Source organism: Liolophura sinensis, chromosome 12 (genome assembly GCF_032854445.1).
Source record: "Liolophura sinensis isolate JHLJ2023 chromosome 12, CUHK_Ljap_v2, whole genome shotgun sequence".
Taxonomy (NCBI): Eukaryota; Metazoa; Mollusca; class Polyplacophora; order Chitonida; family Chitonidae; genus Liolophura; species Liolophura sinensis.
Window position 1 is genome coordinate 16,100,725 of NC_088306.1, and position 20,271 is coordinate 16,120,995.

General features: G+C 39.7%; 2 protein-coding genes across 2 annotated transcripts; both read left to right on the plus strand.

Annotated features, from left to right (window-relative positions):
• Nucleotides 1-1,515: 1,515 nt before the first annotated feature.
• Nucleotides 1,516-10,526, plus strand: LOC135479734 (monocarboxylate transporter 13-like). Its single transcript, XM_064759637.1, has 5 exons — nt 1,516-1,651; nt 5,387-5,530; nt 7,410-7,553; nt 8,350-9,438; nt 10,381-10,526. Exons 1-5 carry the CDS (start codon nt 1,516-1,518, stop codon nt 10,524-10,526), a joined length of 1,659 nt encoding a protein of 552 aa, XP_064615707.1.
• A 5,570-nt stretch (nt 10,527-16,096) lies between these two features.
• Nucleotides 16,097-19,762, plus strand: LOC135479735 (monocarboxylate transporter 13-like). Its single transcript, XM_064759638.1, has 4 exons — nt 16,097-16,232; nt 17,282-17,425; nt 18,210-18,353; nt 19,215-19,762. Exons 1-4 carry the CDS (start codon nt 16,097-16,099, stop codon nt 19,760-19,762), a joined length of 972 nt encoding a protein of 323 aa, XP_064615708.1.
• The last annotated feature ends 509 nt before the right edge of the window (nt 19,763-20,271 follow it).

The following is a 20,271-nucleotide window of genomic DNA, read 5'->3' on the forward strand; positions in this document are numbered from 1 at the left end:
ATTAAAGGCCCTCATTAAGAGAGTACAGATTTAGAAATGGTCAGTTCATCTGCTATACTCGAGGTATAAAACGATTTCATTTGATCATTTTCATAAAGTAAAAACAATGTAGCCGTACCAGAATGAAGTCCTAATTAGGTCGGAACTATGAAGAAAAAAGATTTGACCTGAGAAGTGTCATGCGAAATGGGTCATATCGTAGAATATGATCTTTAAAGGCAGTCTGATCCTCATGGTAAAGTCCATTTCGACGCCCTCGGCAAATTCCATGCATTGACTGAAGGGGGACGATGCGAGTAGGGAGGGTGTTATAAGAACGAGGCAGGTTGGTGTTTGTCTTCTGAACGATCTGTCCAGCTATCTTGGGCCCGTTCGTCAAAGCGTACGTATCTTTACAAGGCGCGCAACTGTAACTAGGTCCTACATATGTGTTGCCATGACAGCCACGCTTGCGCAGATTTGTGCACGCTTCCTGCAACGTGCCCCTGATGATCCCCTCAGTTGACCACAACAGATTAGACTAATCCCGCTTGTTTACTCTCCACAACAGAAAGCGCAACCTGCCAGTCAAACAGAAATTCACGTTTCATTTTAAAGAAATTAAACCATATTACAATAACATATTTGAATCCATATGTAAGTCCTTCAACACCCTCACATTCGAGGCAACACTGAAATATTCTGAATATGTATTTTGAACAAAGATTAAAAAGAACAATAATCAGAGTGTTGTTGAATCAGTGATCCCTTAATACCACAATGTAGGTGTGATATATACAGCTCATGCCGTTAAACATATTAAATGTTTTTCTTTTTTTTTTTTTTTTTCTTCTTCTTATTGCCTTGTACGTGTATATGTTTGGGTGTATTGTTTAGTCTGGTTAGGGAGCCTTTTACACTCTATGGACGTTTGTAATACATATTGTTATCAACTTAGTAATTTCACGCAGACACCACGCCCCCTCCCTCCGCCACACACACACATGAGGAGTTTCAAAATTAAAAATAGATAAATAAACAAACAACTATTTGACTAAGCCTTTGTTCCCAATCACAACAAATCTTTCGATGGTTACGCCCCGAAATGGTTTTTAACCCATCGGGATACGTTATTATATCACGCCTGTCCCACTGCGTGTCAATCATCCACTTACACAGCTATGGAGAGTAGAAAGTGCAATCAGATTGACGCGTTGTTGCTGGATGCCCTAATGAAACACTAACTATTGCTATTTTCTCGGACCTGTATTCGGAACCAGTTTCATTTCTTGCATGCCCAAAAATGGACAGAACTGCACAAATGACGATGTTTAGGAAAATGGTGTCTGCCATTCAGAGTCGGTGATTTCTGTAACCTCAGGTCTTGAGCACTTGAGCGTGCATTATCAAAGGTGTTAATGAAACAGTGTAGCTCTGCATTGATTTGGACTTTAACGTCCACACACAGCCATACACTGACAGATTATAGGATTACAGAGGTCATTTTGATTGGATTTGACGAATTTCCACAAAAAAATGTCAAAAACGTCGACATCAAAGAGTACAGACGATAACAGCCTTAGTCCCACGGGTGGAGAGAGGACAGATGCGAAAGAGCGGCGCCCTGTTGCCCTTTCACCCGACACTGGGTCGGCCTGGATTGTGGCTTTTGGTAAATGTTTTTTTTTATATTAATTTTGATTGAAGTTTATTTATTACAGTTATTTAAAATGTAATAGCTTCTGCGTGGTACTATATTAAAATCATAAGTTTCCAATAATGACCCGTTCTCCTACTTTTCACAGTTAACTTTGTCTTAATTTTCTATATCATTTTGGCCACATATTTCAGGTATCAGGTATTTCTTTTCATATTTCTTGAAAATAACACGAAGTGTATATATATATATATATATATATATACATGAGAATTAGGGAAAGATCCCCTGGTGAGGAGAATTTACATAGGAAAACAAATAATAATAATCTACATTCTGTTATATTCCAACTGCAGTTTCAAACTTCGTGTTATTTTCAAGAAATATGAAAAGAAAGACGCGCACGTTCATGCAGTAGATATGAAGATATATATATATATATATATATATATATATATATATATATATATGACCTATGTTTAATTCATTGTATTCATTAATTCATTGTAAACTGTCTTTTATTTAACTAAGAGCCAGTTTGATAAAACTTTTACCTTCTTGTACCTAGAGCTCCGAGGCAAACTATTTTTAGCGGCTTAAAAAAGACACACTCTCACACACGCGCACGTTTATGCAGTAGATATGAAGTACCTATATCCATTATGCACAGGTTAAAAGTCACATCTGTTGTATTTTACGCTGGTGTTTTACGCCGTACTCAATAATATTTCACTTATACAACGCCGGCCAGCATTATGTAGTGGAGAAACGACGACCACAATTGGTTCTTGAAAAGCGGGAGCGCCGCGTCGATTCGTTTTCAAGAATCCGCTGTTCTCGTTTCCGGACTTAGACGTACACTAGCGGACACACAGCACAAGATCCAGACATAAATCTATTCACTAGCTTGACAAAATTATTGTATTCTATTTAATACATAGCTGCGATGCCTTACACTTTTCCCATTGTTCTTCATGATGCTTTATTATTATACACATATGAACACCCTAATGAATGCCAGTGTATGTTACTTTCACACGAGAATAGGTAAAGGAAGAACACTACGATTTCTGTTCACTCGTGTGTTTGGAACACTCAAAGAATGAATCTGTTAAATTTAACAGAAAATCTGTTGCCTGAGTGATGCTAGAATGTATTCTGATTTTGTAACACAACATATTGTGTCCAATTCAACATAGTATCCTGTTACGCTATTAGAATAGTTATGTGTGTTATATTTAACGGAATATGTGTGTTATATTAAACGGAATATGTGTGTTATATTTTAACGGATATAATCTGCTGCAATAATAGATTATACATTCTGGCATCACTCAGATAACAAACTTTCTGTTAAATTTAACCAATTAATTCTCTGAGTGAAGGTTCAGAACACCTGAGAAGCGTTTGCCCAATAAATGCCTGTTCTGTACATAAGGTGTCCCACCAACGCCCACGAGGCTTTCGGACAGGTTACTCAGGATATAACTATACACGTAGAGGCGATAGTAGGAATACACACCGCTTTCCTGCTGTAACCCCACAGTGCATGTGCACTACCTGGTAGATCTGAGATATGTTTCATTCTTCCCAGCTTAGCTTTCTGAAATAATGTGGAAGTTAAACTAGAAACATGACCAACCGATCTCAGAGTTAACTACCTGAGTGTTTTGTGAACACACATTCACTGTATAGTGTAACGTGCTTACTGGACCGCCTCTACAAGAACAAAATAGACCGGCGATCGAGCCAGCTTTGTCATTTACCATTACATTTCAAGTTTCTTACTGGACAATACAGCCATCACTTATAAGCTGTTCTTGTGGATTCGTGACAGTCCGCACGCCATTTAGCCCGTTTTGTAGTCGCCCCATGGCCAGTTTTGTATAAGCCCACATAGCTGATATTATTGTTAGCATGACTGAGATTGAAGTTTCTAATAATGCATGAGAGATTGTCCGGTACGTGGCGAGGGTTGGCGGATTGCACCGAGCATTTTGGCTTCCTCCACCGATAAACCTGGACCGCTTCGGTGGCCTGATGCATAGTTAGAGCGTCCACCTCGAAGTAGGGAGACCTGGGATCAAAACCGGCTCGGGTCAAACCAAAGGCTTGGTATTAGTTGTTGCCTCTTAGCGCTTATCGCTGATAGATTGGAGCAAGGAAACAGGTCTGGTTGGCCCGGTGGCACTATAACGTCACTGGATAGGTGCCTGGTGATTTCGGTATGATATTTCAGCGGCGGCAGCACTTTGGCGGCATGGACTCGCCCTACCACCAGAAGGTTTAATATACATGTACACACACTTAATGACTCCTCGTCGTCATATGATTGAGAAATCGTTAAGTACGACCCTCAACACCAAGTATACCTACATACATGTATACATACGTACACACATACATACAGTCCAATAAAACTAACCACTGAGCAATCCTGTACTGAGCCACCGGCCCCGATAACACATGCAGTTGGTAGAGCGTTCGCTTCGGGAGTGGGAGATCCAGGATCAATCCTGGGTCGAGACACACCTCAGACCTTAAATAGAGGAAGTGGGAAGTTCCTCGCTTGGCGTTCAGCATGAAGGAGATAGTGCAACGACTGGTTGACCCGTATCAGTATAATGGCTCGGGCGGGGCGGGTTACTTGCCTTCGGTAAGCCATCTCAGTGAAGCAGCACTAGACAGAAGAGCGGTGGAAATCTGTCCTGCAACAAATAGGCACTTTACATTTGTTCGTCGTCATATGACTGAAAAATTGTTAAGTACCACGTTAAACCCCAAGCACTCACTCACTCTGTATTGAGCCAGATTGCTCTCACATTCCAGCAGCGACTTTTTTCCATGGTTAAAGCAGGGATGAATATCATTAGTCGAAATTTTTGTGTTACACATGACAGATTTATTCTGTTATTCCAATTTTCTAGCTTTGTTGGAGTACACCAAATAAATAAATGAATTGAAATGGTTTCAATGCTTTTTAATCAATTTAAACTACAGCAATTTTAGTATCGGTACATCGTTTGATTTCAGGACTGGCGATTATTTTTAACTCAACAGTGTATATTTTTTATTTAACTGGTGTTTTACGCCGTACTCAAGAAAATTTCACGTATACGACAGCGGTTAACATTAAGGTGGGAGGAAACCGGACAGAGCCCAGGGAAAACCCACGATCATCCGCAGGTTGCTGCAACACCTTTCCAAGTACGGCCGGAGAAGAAGCCAGCATGAGTTGAACTTGAACTCACAACGACCGCATTGGTGACAGGCTGCTGGGTGACTGCGCCGCGTTGGCATACTAACCACGTCTGTGTCGGAGGCCGCAAATTTCACAATGTTGATATGATACTTTTAGTGGCATGATATTCCTTATTTTTTTTCTTTTTTGTTTTTTTTTTTGTTGCTTTACCTACTATTTATTGCCCCCAGCTGTTATCTTCCAGCTACTATATTGCGCGCAGCTTTAATTTTCTATCTACTATATTGCGCCCAGCTGTTATTTCCGAGCTGTTATTTTGCAAGTACCATTTATTGTCCTCAGCAGTTATTTTCCAATTGCCATATATTGTGCCAAGTTGTTATTTCCTAAATAACGTTTATTGCTGCCAGTGGTTATTTTCAACAATATTTTATATTTCTGCCAGCCATTATTTTTCAGCTAAGGCTATTGCTTCCAACTGGTTAGTGGAAAGTTTGGCATTGACCAGTTTTTCTCTGTCTTCAACTGTTTTGCTTTATTGTTTTCAGCTTCCATGATGAACATTTTTTTGCAAGTGGGTTTGTATCGAAGTCTGGGCATCTTCGTTGTGAACTTGATAGAGATATATGACGCCCCGACGGCCAAGGTGTCTTTAATCTTCACTTGTGTCGCAATAGGATTCGGGGCAACATGTGAGTCTGTGTACAGCCTAAAAGGATGATGTCGATGCGCAAATGTGATATTAGCAGTTTTGCAGTGCTTTCAAGTGTAAAGGATAAGGCAGGTGTCTACGCTCAAAATTTAGTACTAGAAGTCCTACTCAATAAGTGGTATATATACAGAAGTCTACGCTTAAGTAGCAGTATTCCTACACTACCTCGTCGTGTAGAGATATAGTGTAGGCAGATGTCTACGTTTACATGTAGTATTATAGTATATTTTTTCAGAGAGTCGCCTAAATTTAGCTGTATGTAAAGTCAGTCATACTCACTACCAAAATTGCCTTCAATCAGTGACACGTAACAACACAAGCTCTACACATGGATATGTGTGAAGTTCATAATCTTGCTAGGAAAATTAAGTTAGAACACTTTTTCTAATTCATAATGTTAAAATCCATATGCTCTGTTTCGACGGCAAGAACCAATTGCCTCGGGTGGCGTCATAATTATTCAGATACTAGTCGCGTGCTGGGTATTGGGCGGAGTTCAACGTGTATTAAAGGAGGGTGACACAAGTTACATAAACTGCTGTCGACTTTACTGTAAACCCTGTTTCTGACACTGCCATATTTGAAATCGTTCGCACGTTTTAATATAATATAACCTTAATAAATGAATTTTACTTTATCGGCTGTAGTATATGATCTCAAGGCAGTATAATTTTAGAAATGGATATTGGGATATTAAAGCGATGTAGTTATTCCGAGAGAGAGTAGTGTAGGCTGTGTTATTGCGTGGAGTTTGTGCTAACCGCTTGTTGGTTCAGCCATTGTAAAACAAATTACACTCCACGCCCATTGTCCAGTAGCAACTTGTGTTTTAATAATTATGACGTCACCCGAGACAATGCGTTGTTAGTGTCGAAACTAAGCTTATGGAGTTTAACATTATGAATTAGAAAAAGTATTCTAACTGCAATTTCTTTGTCATAACATGAACGTCCAAAATATCAATGTGTGGAGCATGGCTTGTTACGTGACGCTGGCTAAAAGCAAAATTGTCAGCGAGTATGAGTGATTTTACAGACAGCTGAATATAGGCGACTCTCTAAAAGAAGTAGACTATAGCAGTCCTACACTACTTCATTCTGAAAAGAAGCGGTGTAGGTAGATATATTTACTCAAATGTAGTAGTAATCGCAGCCCTGTACTATAAACAAAGGTGTGAACATAACTAAGCAGAGACTAAAGTCTCCAACAGATAGGACCTGAGTTTGGAATTATAAATGGAGCTCGATATAACTGATCGTAAAAAATAAGAAATTAAGTTATTACTACAGTAATTTGTACCATAATAGTTACATTTATTTATTTATTTATTTATATATTTTTTATTTATTTATTTATTTATTTATTTATTTATTTATTTATTTATTTATTTGATTGGTATTTTACAGTGTACTTAAAAGTATTTCACTTCATACGACGGCGGCCAGAATCCATGGTTATTGCCCGTCTTCTTCTCCCCATTATGCTGGCCTCCAAACAAATAAATATAACACAGTAGTCACATAACCATTAGGCTAATGTATTCAGCACAACAATAGTAGGTCGTGCTTGTAGCGTTTCTAAGAAGAGAAAAATATAAACACTTTTGAAAAAAAGTAAATTACGCTGCTACTGTAGCTACTTGTTTTAACTTTCCCGCCTTTTAGGTCACGGGTGCGGATCTACTTGTCACTGGTTTAACCAGACAGCTGGCAGGATGAGGGGGTTCCTATGGGATTTTTATTAATCAGTTATAATATCAATCAAATAAAGTAATTAATAAATAATTTATAGCTTTGATGTATTGATGATTAAGAAATAATTACTTTATTTGAAACTGATTACACATTTCTTCCCGCCAGCTATTCTCTTCATCTGTGGTTTTGGAGATATATTCCACGAGAGGGCACTGGTCGCTGCTGCCACTTTTCTGGCCTTCGTTGGACACATAGTGACATTCTTCAGCACCAGAATTGAACACATCTATGCAATGGGATTTTGTACAGGTAAGAATAACTCAAAACCCATTGTATCTGTTCACGTGATGAATGGCGTTTTTATATGCTTTCATCGTTGCCACAAAGAAATGAATACATGCTCTCTTCAAATGAGCACTAGAATGGAGCTTTGGATGAATGAAGGAGCCTCGCATATGCGGTCGCTGTGAGTTCAAGCCCAGTTCATGCTAGATTCCTTTCCGGCTGTTGACTGAAAGGTCTGATAAAAACCTGTGGATGGCCTTAGGATTCCCGCGGGCTCTGCTCGGTTTCTTCCCACCATAATGTTGACCGCCGTCATATAATCGGTGAATCATATAGTCGTCGTATAAGCAGAATATTCTTGACTACAGCGTAAAACACCAATCAGATAAAACAAAAAAAAAATAAATAAATAAATAAAACATTGGCAATATTTCAGTTGTATCGTGACGAGGTAAGGTTATGAAACCAACCTAGAATTACCAGTCAGTCGCCATGCTTTTGTACCATATTGTACAGTTCAGACAGGCATGTGGCATATCTAGTTTTGAGAACACTGCATGTAACAGTTTAGTGTTGGCCATTTAGTTTGGTTTATTCTGTGTAACCATTGCCACGATATGGCTGAAATATTGCCATATTTGTCTCAGCTAAGCCCGCGGACTAGACAGCTTCACCAGCTATTCTCCACGAAGTGGGCAATTTAGAACAGAACTTTTTTAAGGAAAGGAACTGCTTGATTTATCTGAAAGTTGAAAATTTCTAATATGTTGTCCAAAATGTGTATTAACAATAATTCCATGGTTTTAATTTTGGCACACAGGAGCAGCTATACAGATTGCAATGGCATGCGGTCTGAGCTTAGCTGGCCGGTATTATGATAAAAGACGGACTGTTGCCAGCGGGATCGTCATGGGTGGTGTTAGCTTGGGTGTTTTGGTATTTCCCCCTGTCCTACAATGGCTGCTGGACGAATATACTTACAGAGGAACTGCTTTGATATCCGCCGGCTTGAATCTGAATTCGCTGGTGTGTTGTTCTCTAATGATGCCTGCCCCAAGAGACGTGGGACCACAAAAGGTTTCGCCAGAACAAAATGATTGCGGTCTCCGGCCTGCTGCTGGACTTTCTAAGTTCAAGGATAAGACGACAGAAAGCGATCTTCCGACAACTGCCACTGTCAGTGTCTTAGATCTTAAACCTAACCACGATACAGCCCAAAGTTTTGCCGCAAATGCTCATTCGAATCCCGCCTTTGTTACTGAAATGGAAGACTTTGTCTCAGAATCCCAAAGGGAAGTAACTCAAATTTCACGGAAAGAAAACACAAGCGAAGATCGCCGATCTGAAGGCTGTTTTGAAGTGTTTGTAATAGCTGTGAGGCGATTTTCCCTCAAAGACACCACAGATAGACCTGCTAATGTATCTGTTTGGAAAACCTTGTTCCCCAGCGTATCTCTGCTAAAAAGTCCTGCCCTACTGTTTTTCCAAATCTTTGTTTTTTGCTCAACTTTGTGCAGCGAATGCGTGGTGCAGTTTTATCCCGCCTTCACCAGAGAACTGGGGATGTCAGAATACCAGTCCGCCTTTCTATTGTCCATGGCCGGAGTTGGGGATTTGCTAAGCCGTGTTGGGTTAGGCTTGTTAGGTGATTACAACTTCATAGCACGCTACAAACTCGTCATGATTCCACAGTTTATTCTGGGCACGACTTGCTTCCTTTCTAGATTCGCCACAGAATTCTGGTCGCAGGGTATCTTCGCGGTCATCATTGGTCTGACGTATGGTACCGGCTACGCTTTTAGAGCCGTTATATTGATTGATTTTTTTGGTCTACAGAAATTGAACAGATTACTGGGTATGAGTAATTTTGTGACCGGCCTTGGATTTGCTGCCGGGAGTCCGTTAATGGGTAAGTTAATTTCTCCTAATTAAGAAATGGACCCAGTTCCGATTCAGAATCTTTCTGTATCCATTTTCTATCAACGGCATTGTCTGTGGTATACAATAGCTTAACAACTTCGGCTTTTAACCTGTAGCCTTTCTAAAGTGCTGCTCCACTTCCAAGAGAAATTAGATGGAAATATTAAATGATGGCGAAGGAAATTCGAGAAGAGAGCTAGCAAAATGGTTTAAAAGGTTTTTCAGGAATAATGCTATTTAACCTCTATAATCAAAGAGGCCTCAAAAATGAAATCTTCGATAAATTCCATAAAGTTTGCCTCAAGTGACGTGATAATAATTCTTATGTGTCGTAGAATGACGTCAAAATTCGGCGTGATTTGTAGCTTTACGTCAGCGATGGAAGACGCCAAGGGCCAGTTGTTCAATAGTGTATTAAAGTAAAGCCAGTGTTAAATGTTAACATCAGTCTTGTTCTAATACAGATCGACTTGGACATTAGACCACATTGAAGTCAATATAAGTCTTAACAGCTAATACACACTTGAACAATTAAGCCCAGGGTTCTGCTTTACGGCAAATTGCGCCTCTTCACCTATAGTGAAGAGATTGCTCACCATTGTAAATGTGCTTGTCGTAGGACTGCAATTGCTTTGTAAAACGTGCCCAAGTGTTATTGCGTGATTTCACGTCAGACAGAAGTTGAGTTAACAAAAAACGTTTATTTCTGAACTATCCCCGGAATTTACAATATCCATTTTAACGCATCGCCTTTTTTAACAATTCAGCTTATCTAGTTGCTCATTATATTAAGACGCAAAGGTTTTACCACTGGAGTATCTTTTTTATAACAGGGATGAAAAGAGTAATAATTAGTTAGAAAAAAAACCCAGTGTTTCACCGATTGTTGTTTGTCAAGCTGTGTATTCATATACATTGTTTTTGATTTCAGGAAATTTGCGAGACTTAACTGGGGACTATAAAGTGCCTTTTCAAACACTAGGGGCGTTTCTCTTCTCTGGCGGCTTGAGTATACTGGTGGCTGGAGCTTGCATATGGCGTCAGAGACGAAGTCGATGCCAATATGATTTGGAATAGATATATATCTACACGGCTGTACTTTATCCACAATGTAATTGGAATATTGGCCAATTGCACAACCATTGCTGTAATAGCCTTTATTATATGGATATGCTGGCCTCTCTCTTTCCCGTTGTACCTGGGAAGGTTTTCCTTCAACCTGCGAATGGTTGTGGGCTTTCCCGGTTTCTCCCCGCCATATTGTTTGCTGTCGTCGTATAAGCAGGATATTCTTTAGTACAGCGTAAAACACCAATTAAATAAAATAATAAATAAAATACAGGGAATGATAAGTGTTCTGGGATTTACAAATTTTGTTAATAAAGGATTGCTTAAGGAAGCAGCAGACATCGATGAAAAAATTATTAACTGACTGATTAACTGTAAACACGGCATAACGGTAGAAGTTTTTCGGAAATTAACCATAGGCTGAACAGTTTATTTGATAAGTTTTCACCATTAATTTAAGTTGATGTAGTTGTACATATAGACTAGGTACTGTATGAATACTTAAATAAACCCGAGTAACATTCCCCAAAAGGTATTATTTAAGTCTGCATTTGAAAGGTGACCTTGAAATAACTCATCTTAGCAAATGAACAAAATAATAATAGATAGATGAATGCTGTGAAGATTGAAGAATTATAGAATGAGGAATTATAAGGTTAAAATATCGCTTAAGTTCTGTATGAATTTGAATTACCATTTTGAGTTTTGTGGCAGTTGTATATGTTCTTTTGTTAAACTCTTCAGACTTGAATATATCTGCCATACCTAAAATTCATCTTAGACCAGGCATAGCCTGGACTTTGCCTGTCACACCAGCCAGTGAAAATCGATTCTGTATCCCTTTAAGCCAGCTGACCCTTCCAGTACTGTCGCGATCAATCAAGTTCAAAGCACCACATGAAAAGTGCTTTTAAAAACCTTTGTTGACCTCAAGGTTGATTACCAACTGATGATTTGTTAACATGTTAACACCCTGTCTGAAGCTTCATGAGCTAGGCCACGCAGCCTCATTATCTAAGCCTACAGATGTGCGGGTCTGAATAAGAGGTTCATTTCCTTGCCGTGTTTGCCTCAAGTGTCATTCCAGTAGCTTCCCTTACAAAAAAAATAAAAAACGACCATATAAATTTTTAATCTTATCTTACAGTGTTTCCTGTCTCTCAATGGTTGTACTCAGACGTCGATATTTCATTTGTTTTAAAAAACAGTTTTGTTAAGTTATCGATGTTGGATCATTTCTTCGCTGTTCATTTCAGCTATAGTTTATTTCTTACGACCTTAATAAGGGTCAAAGCTTTAACATATATGTTTGTTATAAGGGTACCACTATAGGAGAGTAAAGATGAGTAACAACTGACTTTTTCAACTTTCAGATCAGCGATAAGCCTTACACAAGATCAAGCAAAGAAACACAAAGACGCTAGAAAAAGTTTAGTACATATATTTGAAAAAAACTAGACAAATAATACAACTGACAATGGTATACCAAACAATAGAAATAATTACAAAAAATCTCTTACTAATGACAACGTCCAAATCCGGATGGGATATTCCGGCTTACACAGGCGAGTCAGTCCACATCAAAATATAGTTCACAGTTAGGAGGAATTCTCCAATCGAAGGATGATAATCTGACAGAGGCACGCCACGCCGAAGGTGGTTGGTCCGCTACTGCCTGTGAGGGGGTAACTCCTCAGGGCGGACGGGTTGACAGTAGCGTCCGTGATGCAGACCTGTCGACGTATGTTTCACCCCTCGGAAATATACACAAAGTCACTTCCACGAAAAACTGGAATAAAATGTGCATAATCGCACAAAGAGACAATGAACGATACAAGCTCAAAAAAAAACGTCTCCCAAAAAATAGCAAGTGGCGAAACGCAAGCTCACAAAGTGATGCATACAGAAAATGGAGTATAAATGGCGGTAAAACCCAAACCCGGTAAAATCCTACACAATGAATGACAGCAATACGACTGGTCTAAAGTGGACTTGAGTGAATGACTGCCAGCTTTGAAGGAAATGTGCTTTGAAGGAAACAGATTCCATGTCAGAATATGAATGTTTCGGTTGGAATTTCAAAAACGCATTCCACAACCAAATCACAAACATCAAAAAAAAAGAAGAAATTACCAAGAGCAAGAAAAAACCCAACAACGTCCTCCCGTTTAGAGGTATATATATATATATATATATATATATATATATATATATATATATATATATATATATATATATATATATATATATATATAGATATATAGATATATAGATATATATATATCACTTTAAAATCAACGCAATATATCAACGCAATATTTATATATATATACAATCCTTAGTCTTTGCCAGTACATGGAAAGGTCTGCCAGCAACCTATACTGTACTGGGTATTCCTCAGGCTCTGCCTTGTTTCCACCACCAGAATGCTGGCCGCCGTTGTATATACATTATTGGCCAGTCCACTTTTTCTCTGACAAGCACTGGTGCAGGTGTTCCACAGGGCTCTGTCCTTGGGCCGTTTCTTTTTCTGGTATATTTATTTATTTGATTGATGTTTTAAGCCGCACTTATACGATTGCCGCCAGCCAGGTGGGATGAAATCGGGGAAAGCTACGACTATCCGTACTTTGCTGGCTGACTTTCCCTCGTACGCCTAGCGCAATGACGAAGGCACCTCTCAAAAATGTGGTCGCTCTGAGTTCAAGTCCAGCTCATGCTGGACTCTCCGGGTGTACGTGGGAAGGTCTGACAGGAATCTTCAAATGATCGTGGTGTTTTCTCGAGCTCTACCCGGTTCCCATGCACAATAATAGTGGCAGCCGTCGCATAAGTGAAATATTCTTGAGTACGGCGTAAAACATAGACACATTATCGAATCCTACAAACGGCGTCGAATGCATCAACTGAGTAAATCTCTCTTTGTTGGATTGTGAATACAATTGTCACATTACTGAAGCAATTTCCGCATGAGGAGCAGTAGACCAGGGTCACACCTAAGACCTTAAATAAAGGAAGTTATAACTTCTTCTCTTGGCGTTCAGCATGAAGGGAATAGTGCAACGACTGGTTGACCGGTATCAATATAATGGCTGGGGCGGGGCAGCTTACTTGCCTTTGGTAAGGCGTCTCAGTGAAGAAGCATTAGATAAAAGAGCGGTGGAAATCTGTCCTGCAACAAAGACCCACATTACATGCAGTTTAAGGATTCCTTCCTCGCCATATGACTGAAAAATTGTTAAGTACAACGTTAAACCCCAAGCACTCACTCACTCACTCACTAAAGCAATTCACCCATACATCGGTGTACTGCACTGAATTGATGTGTCTTTGCTGACCTCTCGTCCAATATGAAGATTACTCACACCATGTAATTGCGTATCCTAAAATAAGATAAATCTGTGCATGTTGCATGTTGCATGTTGGGTGAGTTCTGCACCTCCGCTGAGAATCACTGTGCAAACGCAGTAAATCCTCCTTAGCATAATTGGGCATGCGTACATATACACTACCTTGTGACATATCTACAACATTCTGCGAATAGCCATGAGTTTTCCCAGGGTTATGTTCGTTTCCTCCGACCATAATGCTGGTTCCTGTACTTTAAGTGAAATATTCCTCACTGCGGCGTAAAAAACCAGTAAAATTAAGTAATTGTCAATAACTTGAAATTTTACGGCTCGTTACACATTTGGGAAGTTGAAATATAATGTAATTTATTTATTTATTTATTTGATTGGTGTTTTACGCCGTACTGAGGAATATTTTTCTTATACGACGGCGGCCAGCATTATGGCAGAGCCCGGGGGAAACCCACAACCATCAGCAAGTTGCTGCAGACCTTCCCATTTACGGCCGGAGAGGAAGCCAGCATGAACTGGACTTGAACTGACAGCGACCGCATTGGTGAGAGACTCCTGGGTCGTTACGCTGTGCTAGCGCGCTAACCAGCTGAGCCACGGAGGCCCCAAAACATAATGTAAGATTACAAATCATTTTTATCATTTTTAATGTGGGTGTGGAACGCATGAATGAAAACATTTCCTGGGACTTTTCTAAAGTTTTAAATTCCATTGAAAACTGCGATGTTAATCTAACATTACAAATTTCCACCGTCTTCCTACCACTGCCAAAATGTTGGGTTTTAAGATTAAATCATATACATATAGTAGTTAAGAACTGAGAATGTAGCCTAAGCTCTCGGGTTACCATGGTTTCAATTGTAGTTATTTTTGATTCCGGTCTAGATAAAACTCTGCCATTTATATTTGGATTGCTTTCGTGCACTGGGTGGACTGGACGCGTTTTGACCGGTTATTCGCATGCATTCGGGTGGGTCATGTGATGCGCAGCTATGTTTATGATTGGCTTCGTTTAAAAATTAAGTGCACTTGAACTCATTTTACATTTCGTTTGTGTTTTGTGTCGGAGCTGGTGACGAGCGTTAGCGCGAGACATGGCCGTATATATAGTGCAGGCTAGTCATTAATAGGCAAATGCTGTTTCTGTGTGACTTCGTGATTTTATTTTTTTGAAATTGCATTGCTTGAAGTTATCTATATCAATCTGAAGATGGTAACCTACTGTTGGGTCAAACTGACCAGGCGGGTACCGTATCGTTTTTAGTCATTGTAGGTTGTAGCAATAAATGAATACCCAAGAGTTTTAGTCTTTTCCCTGAAGAGTACTGGTAACACAATTAGTGTGGAGTCCCATGCAAGTCTCTGTGAACGTACAATATTGCGCTTTTATTACTATGGTGTAAAACTGCAAATGATCAGAATTAATATAAGTGTAATACTGTACTTTGTGCAATACGTTGCTTGTGTATGTGTACTTATCATTTTATTTACATGCTTTTACGGTGTCTCATGATGGCTTCCTGTCCGGCCGTACGTGGCAAGATCTGTCAGCAACCTTCGGATGGTCGTGGATTTCTCTCGGGCTCTGCCCAGTTTCCTCCCACCACAATGCTGGCAGCCGTCGTATAAGTGAAATATTCTTGAGTATGGCGTAAAATACCAATCAAATAAATAAATTTTACGGTGTCGTCCAGTACTCCAACAAAGCTGACAGTCTAACCAACAAGACGCCCTTGTGTCATAGTTTATGCCCAGTGATTACTGCTACAGCGAGATCACAGCACTTTGTGTAATTCTAGGCCAGAGAAGTTGCTATTAACATCACTGCATTTTTAACCTAGCTGTGTTTAAGCCACGATGCTAGGGGTGTGTAATTGCTACTAACTAATCGTTTGCATGTAAAATTAAAATAAAATCCGGAGGTAAACTGAAAAAAGGCCGTTTTTCACCTGCCACATGTCACCATTTGCTAACTGTCTGGTTTTACTGTCCATGCTGTAGTCTTTATATTATTCTGTGACAGGATTCCGATAAAATTTCCGCGCGTGACAATGAATTAAGGTTGTGGATGGGACAACATAGCTGTGCACTGCTAATATGAGAACTTGTACTCTATTATCATGGCATATAGCGTTATTAGAGGAATTCAGGACTTAACAGTGTCCACTTGGAGTTGATTGCATTCCCTGATTTAGATCTATCACAAATTTCCACAAAATGTCAAAAGCGTCGACATTGACCAGTACAGACTACAGCACCCTTAACCTCACAGATGAACAGACGACAGATGTGAAGGAGTCTCGCCGTGATACATTTCCCCCCGACACGGGTTGGGCCTGGGTTGTGGCTGTTGGTAAAATCACCTTTTTTTATCAGTTTTGGTATTCGGCGTCTGTCGAAGTTTAATAATTACAGCTACATATGGCATCTGGGATCTGGGATTTCTAAGATTATTATTTAGTAAATAGACCTTCACCACCAGTGGTGTAAACTGGCAACACTGAATCCATTGAGAGATGAATTTAGTGCACGTAATCGTTAACGAAAATGAGGGTACTAATATTCCGTTTTTCCGGGCTGTTTTCCTACATCCATATAAGTGACCTCCGTACTTAAGATCAAACATTTTCGTGTGATCTAGAACCGAAGGTACAAATTCGTAACTGGTTTGATTTTCAGTCACACTGCGGATGGTCGTTGGTTTGTCCTAGGCTCGGCCAGATTTCCTCTCGCCGTAAAGCTGGCCGCTGTCGTACAAGTAAAATATTCTTGAGTACGCTGTAAAACACCAATCAAATAAATAAATAAACAAATAAATATGATTTTCGGCCTTTGCTATCACTTTGCTATTAGCTATCATTTGAAGTAGTAGTTGGATGTGGTTTGCTCCACTCATACCAGGACGTAAAATACTGTGGATCCTCTGACAATTATGTACACGTGTAACTTACAGTCTAAAATAGTTTATTCTCTATACAACAACCACACGTGCTTACAACCTGAATCGATACCCTATTAGGACTTCCGTTTTTTTTTCCCGACTGTAATTCGGTGTATTTTAGAGTGTAAAATCTTTTTTCGATGTCAGATAGCCGAGGTGAACCTATGTCAAGATTTTTATGGCTGCTATCTCACAGACTGAACAAGGTTTACACCAATCCTTATTAGGCCACGAAATGTTTGATATTGAGTTACAGCACTAAAAACGGATGCCGTTTAGATGACAGGAGGGTCAAGATGGGGCTGCTCGTCGTCACAGCACAAATGTAGACCTTCCAACTCCGGCTTGTTGTTTCGAGATGTAATTTATCTGTGGTTTATTCCTCGCACAGGTTATTTCCTAAACCTCAAATGTATTTCTTTAAAACTATTTTTGTTCCAATTTCGCTTTAATATTTGCAGCGTCCATGATGAATGTGTTCTTGCTGATGAGCTTCTATCGAGGTTTGGGCATATTAGTTGTGGAGTTGATGGAGATATACGAGGCACCGACGGCTAAGGTGTCGCTCATCTTTAGCTGTATCTCCATAGGATTCGCTACATCATGTGCGTCTATGTACATCTAGAGAGTCAAATACAGATATGTATATGTACATCTACAGAGTCAAATACAGATATGTACATACATCTAGAGAGTCAAATACAGATATGTCTATGTAAGGCTTGAAGGTGAAATACAAAACATACGTCCGAAAAGAACGTTTCACATAACAGAAAAATACACATACATATGTTTATGTGGAGCTTAAAGGGGTAAAACACGCCAAATGAAAAAAAATATACGCATATATCTGTGAGCAGACTGAGGTATATAGAACAAGTCAAATACAAATACACTTGCATATATCCATATCAAATACAAAAAAAAACCATATGTCTTGGTGGTCAGAACAAATCAAATATAAATACACATGTGTCTGTCACATATGTCTTGGTGGTAAGAACACATCAAATACAAATGCACATATGTCTGTCACGTATGTTTTGGTGGTAAGAACACATCAAACACAACTATACATATGTCTGTATCTCACTAAAAAGGCGGAACACGTAAATGCTCACATGTCCAAGAACTGTATGAAAGAAATAACATGTAAACACACCAGGACATATTGTATAAATGAATCTAAAAGGAAGTGAGCATGTCAATTCCAAATCCACAATATACTGAGAGAAGAATTTAGTGTACGTAGTTTTGCGTATCGAATGGCAAATTTAGTAAACTGAGGGAAACAAAAATCAAGAATCAATAAGATGTATGCATTGATGTATATCATCGATAGGAAATATGCCTGTTTACTTAATTTGCAAACTCATCTCTTTGTGCTAGCTCTTCTCTTCATCTTTGGGATTGGAGATATTTTCCACGAGAGGGCGCTGGTCGCCGCTTCCGCTTTTCTGACTTTCCTGGGATTTTTAGTTACATTCTTCAGCACAAGAATTGAACACGTCTGTGTGCAGGGAGTTTGTACAGGTATGTATCATTTACAATAATAAAACTTACTTTCTTTGTCATTTATTTTCTCCCTAACCAAGGAGAAATTTTTAAAACATAGAATGAATGTTTAATTCACATTGACCAGTTATAGAGCCAAATGCTTTTTGAGAGCGCCTACAGCATAATATCACAATGAAGTTATAAAGCAAAGCTGGTAGCTGTGACAGGGCCTTTTTTACCCCGGTGTGTTCCACCGACAATCCAGGAAAGTATGTTCGATGTGATGCCCAATACGGCATCAAACATACCCTACATTTCTGATTTCTAATGTTGTCATTAAATATTTGAGGTCTGTTAGCCTATAGTGAAATATATAGTTCTTTATTATATATACATTCATAAACACTCTCCTAGTTAATATATTCTAAACATATTCTGGCTTTCGAGGTTTAACGAGGGTTTGGTTCTTCAACTGCTTTTGAGCAAGTCCGTCTTCATTGTTTTATTTTGAATGTTCTCATCATATCGAAAGCCAGTCACTCGTTTTTGTTTCAAACGCTCTATTAAGAAACGGTAGCCGCTGTTGTGGTTGTTGTAAAGAGAATAACCCTTTACTAAATTCGTCGGGGAGATATGAATTGTCCAGTCAGGCATACATTGGGCCATGTCGCCATACTTAAAGAACCACAACTGAAACATAGCCTCCGTGCTTTCTGCGCATTTCGTATGCCCACTCCATCCCACCGCTAAACACAGAAATCATTTATTGTGTAACACCAAGTCCTGGACCAGGAATTTACAGTTACTCGACCCTTCTCCACACCTGAACGGCTTTCCATCATTTCGTCCAAAGTGTTTGTTTAATTATGATTCCACAATTTTAATTGTGTCACACAGGAGCAGCAATACAGATCGGAATGACATGTGGCATGAGCTTGGTGGGCCGGTATTTTGATAAACGTCTGAGTGTGGCAAACGGAATTGTCATGAGTGGTAGCAGTTTAGGTGTCTTGGTGTCTCCACCTGTGGTCCAATGGTTGCTGAACGAATATTCCTACAGAGGAACTGCTTTGATTTGCGCCGGCTTGACCCTGAATTCACTGGCGTGTTCTTCTTTAATGATGCCAGTCCCTAGAATAGTGAAATCAGAAATCGTTCCGGTACAACAAGACAGTTCACGTATCATGTCGGCGACTGGATGTTCTGAGAGCCAAGATCAGAGTGCAGAGAATAATCCAACAAAATATATCATTGTCCCAGAAGTTCCACCTCGTTTGGGTGCGGACAAAAATACCGCCATCAAAGATTTTTCAAACGTCACGTATTTTGTCCCCGAACCTGACATGGAAGTAGTTGATATTTCATCAACAGCTAACACAGCAGATGATCGACGATCTGCACGTTGTTTCGAAACTGTGAGGCTAGCAATAAAACAATTCTCCTGAAAGACAACAGAGACAGACCTGCGAATGCGTCTGTTTGGAGGTCAATGTTACCAAGCGTTTCTCTACTCAAAAATCCCCCATTTCCGTTTCTACAAATGTTTATGTTTTTCTCTACTGCGGGCAGCGAATGCGTGATTCAATACTATCCGGCTTCCACCAGGGAATTGGGGATGTCAGAATACCAGTCCGCCTTTCTATTGTCTATTGCTGGAGTTGGTGATCTCCTAAGCCGTGTTGGGTTAGGTTTCTTGGGTGATTACAACTTCATGGCACGCTACAAACTCGTCATGATTCCACAGTTTGTTCTCGGCACGATTTGTTTCCTCTCCCGATTCGCCACAGAATTCTGGTCGCAGGCTATCTTCGCGGTCATCATTGGTCTGACTGTTGGTACCAGTACTGCCTATAGAGGTGTGGTACTTATCGACTTCTTTGGTCTAAAAGATTTTGGCCGATTACTGGGCATGAGTAGTTTTGTATCCAGCATTGGCGCTGCATCTGGGAGTCAG

Excerpts from the sequence above, each read along its gene's own strand:
- LOC135479734 (XM_064759637.1), top strand. The coding sequence starts at position 1,516 with ATGTCAAAAACGTCGACATCAAAGAGTACAGACGATAACAGCCTTAGT. Across the intron at positions 7,554-8,349 it reads TGCAATGGGATTTTGTACAG|GAGCAGCTATACAGATTGCA; the intron begins GTAAGAATAACT and ends TTTGGCACACAG. Across the intron at positions 9,439-10,380 it reads TGCCGGGAGTCCGTTAATGG|GAAATTTGCGAGACTTAACT; the intron begins GTAAGTTAATTT and ends TTTTGATTTCAG.
- LOC135479735 (XM_064759638.1), top strand. The coding sequence starts at position 16,097 with ATGTCAAAAGCGTCGACATTGACCAGTACAGACTACAGCACCCTTAAC. Across the intron at positions 16,233-17,281 it reads GGCCTGGGTTGTGGCTGTTG|CGTCCATGATGAATGTGTTC; the intron begins GTAAAATCACCT and ends TAATATTTGCAG. Across the intron at positions 18,354-19,214 it reads TGTGCAGGGAGTTTGTACAG|GAGCAGCAATACAGATCGGA; the intron begins GTATGTATCATT and ends TGTGTCACACAG.